This window comes from Corylus avellana, chromosome ca4 (assembly GCF_901000735.1).
Source record: "Corylus avellana chromosome ca4, CavTom2PMs-1.0".
NCBI lineage: Eukaryota > Viridiplantae > Streptophyta > Magnoliopsida > Fagales > Betulaceae > Corylus > Corylus avellana.
The window spans coordinates 1,784,138-1,796,946 of record NC_081544.1 but is presented as its reverse complement, the minus strand read 5'-3'; the positions used below and the strand labels follow the sequence as shown (position 1 = coordinate 1,796,946).

The window sequence follows — 12,809 nt, the reverse complement described above, 5'->3', positions numbered from 1 at the left end:
AAAAAATTGATAAAAATCTAAAAAACGAGCTATCTTGAGAGACGGTTGTAGATACAGATCACGGGAGAGCTTGTTGTAGATACAGATCACGGGAGAGCCTGTTTGCTACTGCGGCAGCTATGAGGCGACTTGGAGGCTGCAACATTGAAGATTGTTAGAGCTGGGGAGGATTGACTTTGTGGGTTTGGGCCTAACAGGAGATAAGGAAATTATCACTCCTAATATACTACAAATTGGCCTAAATGCAAAGCTTCACAAGCAATTTGTAATGTCAGCAACATTTGGGCCATTGGTGTTTGGGGCAACCTGAGGGCTGAGCTTTATGCATTGAGGAGGGTTGACACATTTAGCAGTTAATTTATTGGGTAAAGTCCACTTAACCTCCTCAAACTATCATTCAAATGACAATTTACTTCCCAAACTATTAATTACGACAATTTATCCCCAAAACTACCAAAATAATGACAATGTACCCCCTAATGCTAACAAAATGACGAAATTACCCATATATAATTTTTAATAAGACAAAAATACCCTTAAAAATTTGAAAAAAAAAATTTAATATTTTTGTTTTTATTTTAGTAAGGATAATTTCATCATTTTGTTAAAATTAGAGGTACATTGTCATTGTTTTGGTAGTTTGAGGGGTAAATTGTCGCAATTGATAATTTGGGGGGTAGATTGTCACTGGGATGGTAGTTTGAGGGAGTTAAGTAGACTTTATCCTAATTTATTTCTTATTTTAATAATAAATCTAACTATTTAATAAATATTTTAATTCCTTCACTCACTTGAGGACAATGGGTGGATTATTTTAATTAAAATGGAAAATAAAACGTCAAGGTTCTAACTCAAGACCACGATTTTAATACCATATTAAATTATTACTTACTTCAAAAGTTCAACATGATAGAAATAGTAAATTTAATTATTTCATTCATATTTTAATAGCCCACCCAACACATGGGGACTTACATGTAGGAACTACCGTGGGTTGGGGCTTTCTCCTGATAATTTTTCCCAATTACTGATGGGCCTGGTTGTCGATGGACCCAAAGGCCCATCATGAGTCACCCGGAGTCCAACGGCCCACGACCTAACTAGCTGCCGAATGCCCGTGATGGAATCACATGATACCCCCATCCTAAATAGAAGCGATTTCCTAATTTGAATTTGAATTTGAAGGACACATCCCCCCATTTCAATGCAGAAAAGCAAACACAAAAGAGAACTTCAAAATGACAAGAGAAAAGGCCAACAAAACCCTTGGTTTACAACCACCACAGTTGAAGTGGTCTCCTTGACAGCCACCAATCTGACAAAGCTGTACTAACAAAAGTATGCTAAATCTTCTTTTTTCTCAGTAATTCATCACATGAGCACCATTCAACACTACTCCAGATGGGTTAACTTTTTGGTTAGATTCCTTCTCTTTTTCATGTCATTAACGCAGAAAGACAGCAAATTTATTTTCACAATGACAAGAGAAGGGCTACAAAAGCTGTTCCCAACAGCCACTGCAATTGAGCTGGTTTGCTATTTAAATAACCAGAGCCAAAGTCATGTGCCACTGTTCCTGGTGCAGGGGCAGCAGCAGCCTGTGGAATGTCACATACTCCAAAAGTCATATTTGCCTGCATCCAATAATGAGATCACAAAATAAGTTAATTTTGAAATCTGTCATGGCCTCTTTTTGAGTATTAATGTCCTTTATAGGTTTCGGATTGGCTGCAATTTGGTCGGCACATAATGAGAGAGCGTTCGATTGGATTCACCTAGGGGTGTCAATCCAGTTCAGTTTCTCGGTTTTTGACCAAAATCGGAGTACCCTGGTTTCGAGAACAAGCTTATAAAGTTATAAACCACACTATGCGTGAGATTTTTTATTATAATTTAATTTAAAAAATTTAAACATATCATTTTTCATTATAAGTTAAAAAGACGTATAAAATTATATCTCACATCTTTAAATAAATAAATAAATAATTAAATCTTTGTTCCTATAAGTATATATGATTTAAAATGAATAGTATAAAGAAAAAAAAAATAGCAAGAATAATACATAGATTATAATATAGTTAACGCAATTAATGACGCTAATTAATGACCAGTTTTTTCTTTATGACATCTTTTTTTTTTTTTTTTTGAGAATCCTAAACGTATTAATATACATATTAAATTAATTTGATTTATATTATTTGTTTCTTTATTTGATTCGAACATTAATAATACTTAATTTATTAAATAATTTATGTATGAAAAACTCTTGAAATATAATTAACACAATTAATGAACTGGTTTTTTCTTAAAAAAACCGGTTTAACATTTAAAAAATTTGGGTTCACGCCACATGTCGCAGTTTTAAAGCACTTCTGAGAGGGATTTTGGGTTTTATATATATATATATATATATATATATGGTGAAGGAGAATTGAGACCAAAGTGACAAACCTTGCAATAGGCAATATTTCCACATCCACAAACTAACTGACCATTTGCCACATCTGCAGCCTCTGGGGCACCCGCACCATCACTCCTCTGAAATGTTCATACACAAATGAATTATACACCATTTGCTTTTAACTATATTAGATTTTGAACACACATATCATACCTTGTAAAAATCAACAGCAATGAAGTTAGGCCACCGTTTTCCTGCTGCTTTATAGCAGGTGTTCACCATGTCAAGCAATGGAGCTGAATTATCCTTGCAAGATTGAGTTACATCTGGAACATCTCGAAAATAGTTCACTAGGACAAGAGACCTTGAAGTTGTGTTCATGGAAGATGATTCTGCTCGGTTCGGACACAACCCGGCTTTCATCCCGCCATTCCCATCTGCAAGTGAAAACCCCATCATAATTAGCTGAGAGTGGAGGAGGAGATAGAAGAAGATGTAAAAGGACTTACATTGGTTTTCTACCACATATCTCCACTCATAGGCAATCCCTTCAGAAGCCTCCTTAGCTGATTTTGAAGTGAAAACCACCAAACGCTGATTTTTCTGGACCATATTATCTAGTGTTGGCCAATTTCCACCGTTTTTTGGCATTGCAGAAACAGGAAACCAGTATTTCCTCAGGCCAGCAGCGTCAAACACCTTGCTCAGGCCCTTTGGCGATGTAACATAGTCTTCAATGAAAATGGTGATGATCTCAGTTGGGTTTGCCTCGAGAAAAATTTGGATCTCTTTGAGAACATTAACGGCAGGTTGCTGGTGATCGAATCAGGTGTCAGATAAACGTGTTTAAGAAGATTACAAGCAACATTAATGGAAATTCATGCACACTTACAAAAGCTGTATAGTTGTAGCACCGGCCACGAAAGGAGTGACATAACCAGATGTCATTGTTGAAGTCATACAGATCAAGCATTAACCCTCTAATACCATTCTGCAGGAGAAAACAACTTCAAACATAAAATACTGGTCAAATTCAACAAAGAAAAATAATATTTATACTTCTCATTTCTGTAAACTATTTTTCGCCGCTCTCCCGCACTCTTGGGTAGGCAATTGTGAGAGGGTCCTTGTGGGTTTTACATGCCTGAACAAGTCTCGAATTGTCTGAACACCTATTCAGGCAGGTGAGCCTCACAAAGACGCTCTTACAAATGCCTACCCAAATTGCAAACATTATAGACAGACAATTACATTAGATCTCATTTCCCCTCCGAAAGCCTTCTATTCTCATTCTTTCGCAGCTTATCAGATTATATGAAAACATAAGAAATATTTACATATAAGCCGAACACCACACAAACATCTAAAAATAGCCGTTTTTTCAAACAAACCGAGCCCAACTTATAATATTCTTGGTTAAAAAATAATGGAAATCTCAATGCATGTCTAATCTTTTAATCCCTTCACTTAAAATAATTAACCAAAATTCCTCTTTATTCTTTGAAACATCATTATTTGGTCCAATGTAGTTGCGCAGAAAGTACACAATGGCGGTGACCAAAATGATTCCCCCACCAAAGGAGTGACACAACCTCAATTTTCTTTTCTCCACTAGGTTGTTGTTTTATTTATTTATTTGTTCTTTTCTTTTATTATTATTTTTTTCTCAATTGGCAACTTTTTTTTTTTTTTTTTTTATAAGACTAACTTATTTATTCGCTAGTAGATGTGGTCTATCATTATTTTTTTTGTTGTTGAAGTGATAGTTTTATTTATAAACTAAGCATATTAGGTATACTTTGGAAATAAAAAAGTTATCATTTCGCCTAACCAACTCTTATTATAAGCGACATGGACAAAGACAAAAACCAATTAGGTGACAAAGACCAAATTTAAACATATTGTATGGTATTAGAACACCAATATTTAACATTCTTGGCGGGTCGACTATTTACGGACTGAGAACTTCATCAATCTGTCAATTCAGACAATAAATGCGAGAGAGCGTTTATAAAACCTACCTACCTTAGTAAGTGAGCGGATTGCTTGAATATGTAGGCCCCATGCAATACAAAAGAATCCAAATTCACAGCCATATTTATAACATAGTAAGATTTTTAAGGTCATGTGAGAGGGACTCCCTTGTCTGAACAATGACTACGACCATGCAGAAGGACCACTTGTTCAGAAGAGCTCTGTTCTAGCAGGGCCCCCTCTGTGAGCCTCATAATTTTTCTTTGACCCTTTTTCTTTGTACAGAGCATTGTAGGGAATCCCTGTTCTACAGTAACTGCCATTTGTAGAGCTGTTTTTTTCCTTTTTTTTAAAAAAAAAAACAATAATGGAAAGTATGACTTGCCCTTTCACATGGGTACAACTGATAAAGGAATCAGGGGAAATTATTAAGGTCATATGATATCACACCTAATCACACCTCAAAAAACTATCTTTTTTTCTCAAATGAACTGAAAAAAGTCACCCATTTCACAAAGGGGGACCTTTTGATCTATCAACCATACCTAAAGCTTTGCTTTTTCGGCAAGTAAAAATTGACCTAACAAAATGGCAGAGAAAGCAACTGCCCACCGCCCAACTGTTTAAAGTTAAATTTTCTTTTTCCCTTTTTTCTCCTAAATTTTCCCAGGAATGTAAAAGAGAAAGAGAAAGAAAGAACATACGTTGAGCTGACTGGTAATGGAGTCCTGCTGGTTCGTCGGAGAAAGAATCACAGCGCCGGTAGCTGACTTCTCTCCAAGCCTCGCGAACGCGTTGTGGGTTGTCAGCCACGAGTACCGATTGAACGGCAACCCCTTCGCCTATTCATAAAAAAAAGTTCACTTTTCAAACTCCAAAAAACAGAGCAAAACAGAGAACCAAAAGGAGAAATGGTGGGGGTGTAAGAATTCACCTTCGAATATGGACTGATAGGTTGGATTCGAGTACATCTCGGCCGTACGTTTCTGTTTGCTATACACGTCTCGCAGTGCAACCCTGAATCACAGTTACTGTCTGCTACACATGTTTGTCCTTCCTGTTAAAACAAAAAGAAAAAGAAATGAGAAAAATGATACCCAGTTTCTTCATCTCTCAGGAATATATATATATTACCTTCAGAGCAGTCGAGCAGCTTATGATACGAAGAACAATTAAAGAGAAGAGCACTGCAGAGAAAATTAATTTCTGCAATAGAATACAGAGTTAGACATGCTCTGTTTATATATATATATATATAAAAAAGGCATGAAACAGAGCAGATAAGATGAAGATCAGAAGAAGAAGTAGAAGAAGAAGAAGAATACGTACCTTCATTGCTTTGGCTTTATGCTTGATGAGAGAGAGAAATGGGGAACTTCGATCTCTCTCTATATATGATGGGGAGGGGGAGGGAGCTGGGAAGGGGAAGGAAGGAAGGAAGAAAGACGTATCTGCTATGGAGTTCGTGAAGTGAAAAGAATGCGTGCAGTTATTTTGTTTTTTTTCTCATATTAGGCTTTAATATCATAAATTAAATATTTAAATCACATAAATTTTAATCTAAAATCAACAAAATGGATAAGAAGTGTGCATGAAGATTTACATTTCAATACAAATTGAGTCTGTTTGTTATAATTATCTTCCTTGATCTTCTTTCTTTTATTGTTTGTGCTTTAAATAAAAAAAATTAAAAAGCAACTCAAAATATATTAAGTACAAAACTTTCTTTTCACATTGGATGCAAAAAAATTATTCAATTCAGTACAGTTAAAAGCTAATTTTTTCTATAATGTGACCGTTTCAACTAACCATTTGATTAATTTTTTTTTTTTTAAAAAAAAAAAGTTAGTTGAGACTGTCACATTAATATTTCCCAACCTCCCTTCGACTAGCGTGACTCCAATAATTTGTTTGTTTTTGTTTTTCTGGTTACATATTCTAAGAATAAATATTAGTTTAATAATAATAATAGATGGAATTAGAAATAAAAATTTTATTTATGTAAAGAAAGATAAATGATGATCTAGCATATAATTAGGGCCTGTTTGGGAGTACGATTTCAATAAGTGTGATTTTAAAAATTGCGTTTTTAAAATTGTTACTTTTTAAAATCGCATAGGCGTTAGATAAAACATGTTAAGAAATACTTTTTATTATTTTTATTTTTTTATCAATTGAGTGTTTGGATAACATTAGCATATAATTGCGGTTTCATGACAAAATAGGTAAATATTGCCCCAAATATTGTTTTAAGGGAATTCGTGATTTTGGTTTAAATTCGCACTTTTTAAAAATACGCACCCCTTAGTCAGTTTATGAAAATCGCAGATTTTTCCATGATTTAAAAATTTGTGTTTTTAAAATCGCAATTCCAAACACTCCAAAATTACGATTTTGTTTAAAAACGTAGATTTTTTAAAAAAAAAACACATTCCTAAACATACCCTTAGTGTTACAAGCGATGAATTTAATAGTTTTTTCTTTTCTTTTTCTTTTTCTAATTAAGCGACAAAGTGATTGTGTGACTCATGCGTGAAGGCTCCAACAAAGAAAGCGTAAAGAAAGAGAGAGGGGGGCTTTTCTTAACACTATTTTTTTCATGAGTAAATGGAGCAGCATATTATAGAAAACAAAAAACATGGAGTTGCATATTATGTCTAAATTACTTTTGCCCTTTTCTTAGAGAATTACACCTCTTCATCCACTTTTATTTTATTGGATTCTTGTGGCAGTATTTATCAGTTCTTATTAAAAATAAATAAAGATCGATGAACATTACCATATAGTTAATGTTGTGAAGACTAGGTAATGAAATTGGAGTAGAAATTGATAGCTAGTAGAGGATACGTGTGGTGTGGGGTGTTGAATATAATGCAACATTGGTACATTTGTCGCTCTAGAAGAGAAAGCAAATTATGCTGCACATGGTTTAGCCAAAGCAACAGTTAAGCAAGTCATTAATGAAATCTGGATTGAAGAGATTTCCAATTGTATCTTAGACATCGTTTTGTTAGAATAACCAGCTAGCTCTAGTTTCGTGATTGTGAATGAGGTGTAAACTTTTCTCTAAAAAAAATATAAAAAAAATTAATTCTAAATTAAAAAAATAACACAAGTGCTAGTAATTAAATATATTATAATTAGGCTCAAATCTAAACATTTAAACTTAATATCCTAGCATACCATATTATGATATTACTAAAATCTAAGGTTACAAGAATAGTACTACATACTACACTTTCATTTCTTCCTTATCTCATTAGGCTAACGTGACATTGTTCATCAACCCCTGGTAAAAAAAGAAAAAAGAAAATAAAGGTAAAGATTGATTGAGTGCCACATCAATCAATATTTAGAAGCTAGGTTCACCGGCCAAACACCACATGCATTAGAGTTAAGGGGTACTTTTCTTTATGAAAGGAATTTGAAACATTAAAGGAAAAAAAAAAAAAAGGAACAAAAAAAGTGGTACCAAAAGATTCCTTAAATTGACGGGTGATCTTAGGAGTTCCAAATAAATGATTTGGCCATGAGAAACATGTGGTTTTACGTTAAAGTTTTAATTACAGAATTACAAATAATACTGAAAATATTAAAAGAGAAAAGCCACGCAGACTGTCTCAAGCAACTACAGCTATTGATTTGTGTTCATGTCCTTCTACAGACAAGGGCAACAGCAGCCTAGCTAGCTATGGAGACCCACATGCTCCAAAACTCATGTTTTCCTGCACATAATATATATATATATATATATATATATAATCATCTTAGGATAAAGTTTTTGTTCAAACCGAGTTCAAGAATTTTTTTTTTTCAATTTATATTAAATTTGATATGAATAATGTTATCCTTCATATTGGTTGACATAACATATTTAAGTAATTTTTTATAGTATTTATTTAAAAGTAATAATAAAAATAAAAATCACTTAAAATATGCCATAGCTGCTATAAAATGTGCTTTCAGACCTTACAAAAGGAAATATTTCCGCACCCGCAAACTAAATGACCATTTGCCACATCCACCACTCCAGGGGCTCCATCGCCATCACTCATCTGAAATTGTAACATACAAACATAACTTTGTAGTAAACATATAAAAATTAACTATTGAATATGTAAGATTTATACCTTTACCTGTATGAGTTCTACATATTCAATGGTTATTTTTTTTTTTTTAAGAAAAAGAAAAATTGAATGAAAAAAAGAGAAGAGAATGATGTTTAGACTATCTCTTTCTCCAATGCATGCTTAATCTAGTAAATAAATATATAATGCATTATATTATATATCTGACCTTGTAAAAGTCAACAGCAATGAAGTTAGGCCATCGATCAGCAGCCGCTTGAGAACAGGTGCTTAGCATAGTGAGTAATGGAGCAGAATTATACCCACAAGCTGTAAAAATGTTGGCTATACTTGGAAAATAGTTCATGAGTAGTAAAGATCTTGTTGTTGTGTTCAATGGAGATGATTCTCCACGGTTTGTGCATAAACTAGCATTCATTCCACCATCACCAGCTGTAATTTCAAACCCATCATAATTGGTGAAAATTAATTAGTAAACGTTTAATCGAGATAAGTAGTAATTTAACATGTTGGTCTTGTTGAAGGGAAGTTTGAAAGTAAATATTAAATTAAATCACAGTTTTCTTAAACTTTTGGGAAAAATCAAATGTAGTAGGCCTTAGGTTTTCAGGTGATTTCAATTTAATTCTTAGGTTTCAATTTCAACAATTAAATCCTTAATTTTTTTTCTTCTTCTACTTTTAAATAGGTCCATTTGTCAACCTATTGCTCATTTAGTAAACAGAATGCTATGTTATACCAATAAATTAATGTCGTGTGACTTTCATTTGACATGTCATGTGCTAATTCTATGTGTTTATTTGATAGAGAAAGGTCCTTCGACATGTCACAATTTGACATGACATATTGTTAATTAATTATAAGGTAGGTTGACAAAATGACATTTTTAAATCCAAAGAAAAACCCGAATACCTAATTATCGAAATTGAAATTGTGGGAAAACTAATTTGAGTTCTCCCTAAACGTTTTGGATAAGTTTTGTTTCAACAATAAAAGTTTTATCTTTTATTTATGTTTTTGTTTTCTCGTTGAATAATTATTCACACTAGATTTTCACATCAGCTTCACATAGATTGATGTGTCGTATTTTAAGTTGCTTTCAAACTAAAAATTTTCAAACTAAACTTTGAAAAATTTCCTGTGAACACTTGCTTTCAATCAAGTGTTCACATTGATTTGAACACTTTTTCAAACTAAAATTATGTACTTTTTCAAACTCAAGCTAACATTTTAAGTTGCTTGGACTTTTTCACAATGATTGGAACACTTTTTCAATCTTTTTTTTTTTTTTTTTCGAGAAAAAAAAAAAAACCTTTCAAAATATATTACCAAACATATTTTTCTTGCTCCAATGAAGTTTCACAAATTAAGGAGGAGATAGTTGGACTTACATTGGGTTTCTACCATATAATTCCACTGATAGGCAATGCCTTCAGATGCCTCCTTTGAAGAGTTTGAAGTGAAAACCACCAACCGCTGATTTGTCCCGACCATAAAATCAACTGTTGGCCAATTTCCACCACTTTTTGGCATTCGAGACAATGGGAACCAAAATTTCCTTAACCCAGCAGCATCAAACAACCTTCTCACGCCATTTCTTGTTGAAACATGGTCTTCAATGATAACGGTGATTATCTCCCATGGGTTTGCTTGAAGATATATTTGAATCTCTTTCAAAACATTAATGGCGGGTTGCTGGTGAATCATGTTTCAAATCAACTTGCTTGTTTATGTAATCAACCAAAGACAACTACTAATGGAACATGGACTGGACAAAACTAGGGACCAGGATTACTAGCAATTTGAGCCGTACTAAAGATGAGAGAATCTTTAAGAACCTTACTTGTCTGAGTAAGAAGGCAGGCCAAGACCTGTTTGGATAAGTACGCCTCATAAAAATTTCTATCCCAAAACTAAGGGGCCGGGGATTTTTGAAATTTTCCTTTATATATATAAGGCTTGCCCTATCAAAATTAAGATTAACCTCTCAGTTGGCCACAGGATAATTAAGAAATTTTAGTTTCGTCCCTATAATGGAGATTATGGAGTAATTAATTAACCGAAAAACTAGGAAATGAAGATGTTTCGTCCCTATATTATGGACCATGGTTGTTAGTCTATTTAAAGATTTTTTTAATTATTATTTTTTTATGACTGAAAATTCCTCTAAGGTATAGCCACTTCGTGTATCAACTCATGTTGGGCAAACTCTGGACCCATGTAAAGCACCCCATCTATGTTGATTGAGTAAGACTCTTACTTCATCGGCAGACGTGACCCCAAAGAATTATTTGCTCTAAAGGGATTCAAACCTTAATACTAATGATGATGCCACTAAAACTAGACCTTATCAGTTATCAATTGAGCCAATATATTTGAAGGAGAGTAATTTTAGGAGGCTTACTTGTATCCTACTAAGAATGATGTGGCTATTAAAATTACCATTGAGCTTGTGATTGATTATTATTGAATTTTGATCAAAATGTTATTTTAATAGCCACATCATTCTTAATAGAATACAAATAGGCGTTCTAGAAGTACTTTTTTTTTTTTAAGGAGGTTAAGTTTCCTCTAACAACACCTATCAAAATTTATTTAATATCATAACAGAAAACTCATGATGTTTCTATCGTACGAGGTTAATTAAGACACATACAAAAGCTGTAAAGCTGTTGCACTGTCCGTGACATAACCAGATGGTGTTGTTGAATTCATACATATCCAGCATTATCCCTCTAACACCATTCTGCATGCAACAGAAAATTAAGAGTAATTAATAAAACAGCTTCTCTAATTTCATCTGAAAAGTCATGATTATCACTAATATTACTATTCGAGGAGAAATTTTTATTTTACAATATTTTTTGAACTCCATTTTAGTTTTCAATAGACAACAAGAGATCTGCTTTTAACTTTTCAAGCAAAAGAGTAAAAAGATCACGTACGTCGAGCTGGTTGGTAATGGAGTCGTCTTGACTTGTGGGAGTTAATATTATATTGCCGGTTCCGGAGCTCACTCCGAACCTAGCATACGCATTGTGTGTCGTCAGCCATGAGTAGCGATTAAATGGAAGCCCCTTCATCAGTGGTGGAGCCAGCCATTTTATATTGGGAGTGCCACTAAATATTTTTTTGCGTCTTACAAATTTTTTTTATCCTAAAAATTTGATAATTCACACAATATATATATTATAAAAAATATCTATAAAAGTTCATAAATATGTGCTCAAATTAATATATTAAAAATGTAACATGTCGACATTATATCAAAAAGATAAAAATACAAAAAAAAAAAAAAAAAAATTGTCTAGAATTTTTTGAGGGTGCCGTGGGTTAAAACAAATTTTTGAAGGTGCTGTGAGTTAAAACAAAAAAGAATTTTGAGGGTAAAAAGAATAGAATTTTTTGTAAAAAGATTTTTTTTTTCTTTATTTTTTATTTTGAGGGTGCCGTGGGTTAAAACCAAAAATTAAAAAAATTAAAAATTAAAATAAAATTAAAATCCTTGGGGGTGCCGTGAGGGGCAACGTGGCTCCGCCACTGATTTACTTTTTATATCATATCATTTATTTTTTACTACTATTCAAATAAAGAAATCATCACAAAACAAAAATTTTTACTTTTTAATATCATTATTTTTACTTTTTTATACTAATTATTATTCTTTTTTTTTTTTTCCCACAAATTGATAACAAACAACTCCTAGGTTTCGTTTGGCAAAGGCCTTTGAGACTTGATACTATTATCTTACTTTTTCATTTTCTCAACATTCTTACTTTTTATATTACACAAATCACTTTTTATTACTGTTAAAAAAAATCATTACAAAATAAAAAATTTTCACTTTTTCGTATAAAACATCCATACTTTTTCATTTTTCCAAAAAATAAAAAATAAATAAATTTTTTTTTTTTTTTTACGTCAAAAAAATATATTTTCACTAAAACCTCTAAAGCCTTTAACAAACGGAAAGTGAACCAATTATATACACACATTTCATTCCCTTGTTTGACAAGTTGTGTTGGTATGGGAATAGAATAAACGTGAGTGGCATTGGTCTCCTGTTATCACTCATTTCTTGAAATTATCTTTTAGGGTTTGTTCAGTGTCTGGGTCAAGGCTATGCTTTTGGTGTAAAAATTTACCACTTTTTTTCTATTTCGCCCCTACTTCCTCCTAATTGAAACACGACCGTTTATGCTGGATTTTCTCACGCTGAAGAAGGCCCCCCACCCCCTGCGCTTTGTGTGCTTCCCACGCTGAAGAAGGGAAAAAGCCCACCGTCATTGGAACACAGTGCCCCGAAACACGCTTCCGAAGTTGCGAAGAAGGGAAACCCATTTCCG

The 12,809-nt window shown here is 33.1% G+C and overlaps 2 protein-coding genes across 3 annotated transcripts in view; both read right to left on the bottom strand.

The window, feature by feature from the left end:
• Positions 1-947: 947 nt before the first annotated feature.
• Positions 948-5,853, bottom strand: LOC132178700 (PI-PLC X domain-containing protein At5g67130-like). Of its 2 annotated transcripts, XM_059591214.1 has the most exons (9): positions 5,705-5,853; positions 5,510-5,581; positions 5,310-5,432; positions 5,080-5,217; positions 3,294-3,392; positions 2,911-3,214; positions 2,615-2,838; positions 2,452-2,538; positions 948-1,634 (listed from the first exon to the last, which is right to left on the bottom strand). In XM_059591214.1, exons 1-9 carry the CDS (start codon positions 5,708-5,710, stop codon positions 1,473-1,475), a joined length of 1,215 nt encoding a protein of 404 aa, XP_059447197.1. In that variant the 5' UTR covers positions 5,711-5,853; the 3' UTR covers positions 948-1,472. The 2 variants fall into 2 exon arrangements, with proteins under 2 accessions (XP_059447197.1, XP_059447196.1); XM_059591213.1 differs by having other exon boundaries at positions 2,615-3,214.
• A 2,211-nt stretch (positions 5,854-8,064) lies between these two features.
• LOC132177204 (PI-PLC X domain-containing protein At5g67130-like) overlaps positions 8,065-12,809 on the bottom strand; it is a 15,065-nt gene continuing 10,320 nt past the window's right edge. Inside the window, exons 4-8 of the mRNA XM_059589453.1 lie at positions 11,120-11,209; positions 9,855-10,158; positions 8,672-8,895; positions 8,344-8,430; positions 8,065-8,100 (exon numbers count right to left, since the gene is read on the bottom strand). Coding sequence (XP_059445436.1) covers positions 8,065-8,100; positions 8,344-8,430; positions 8,672-8,895; positions 9,855-10,158; positions 11,120-11,209 — 741 coding nt within the window. The remainder of the gene's footprint in view (positions 8,101-8,343; positions 8,431-8,671; positions 8,896-9,854; positions 10,159-11,119; positions 11,210-12,809) is intronic.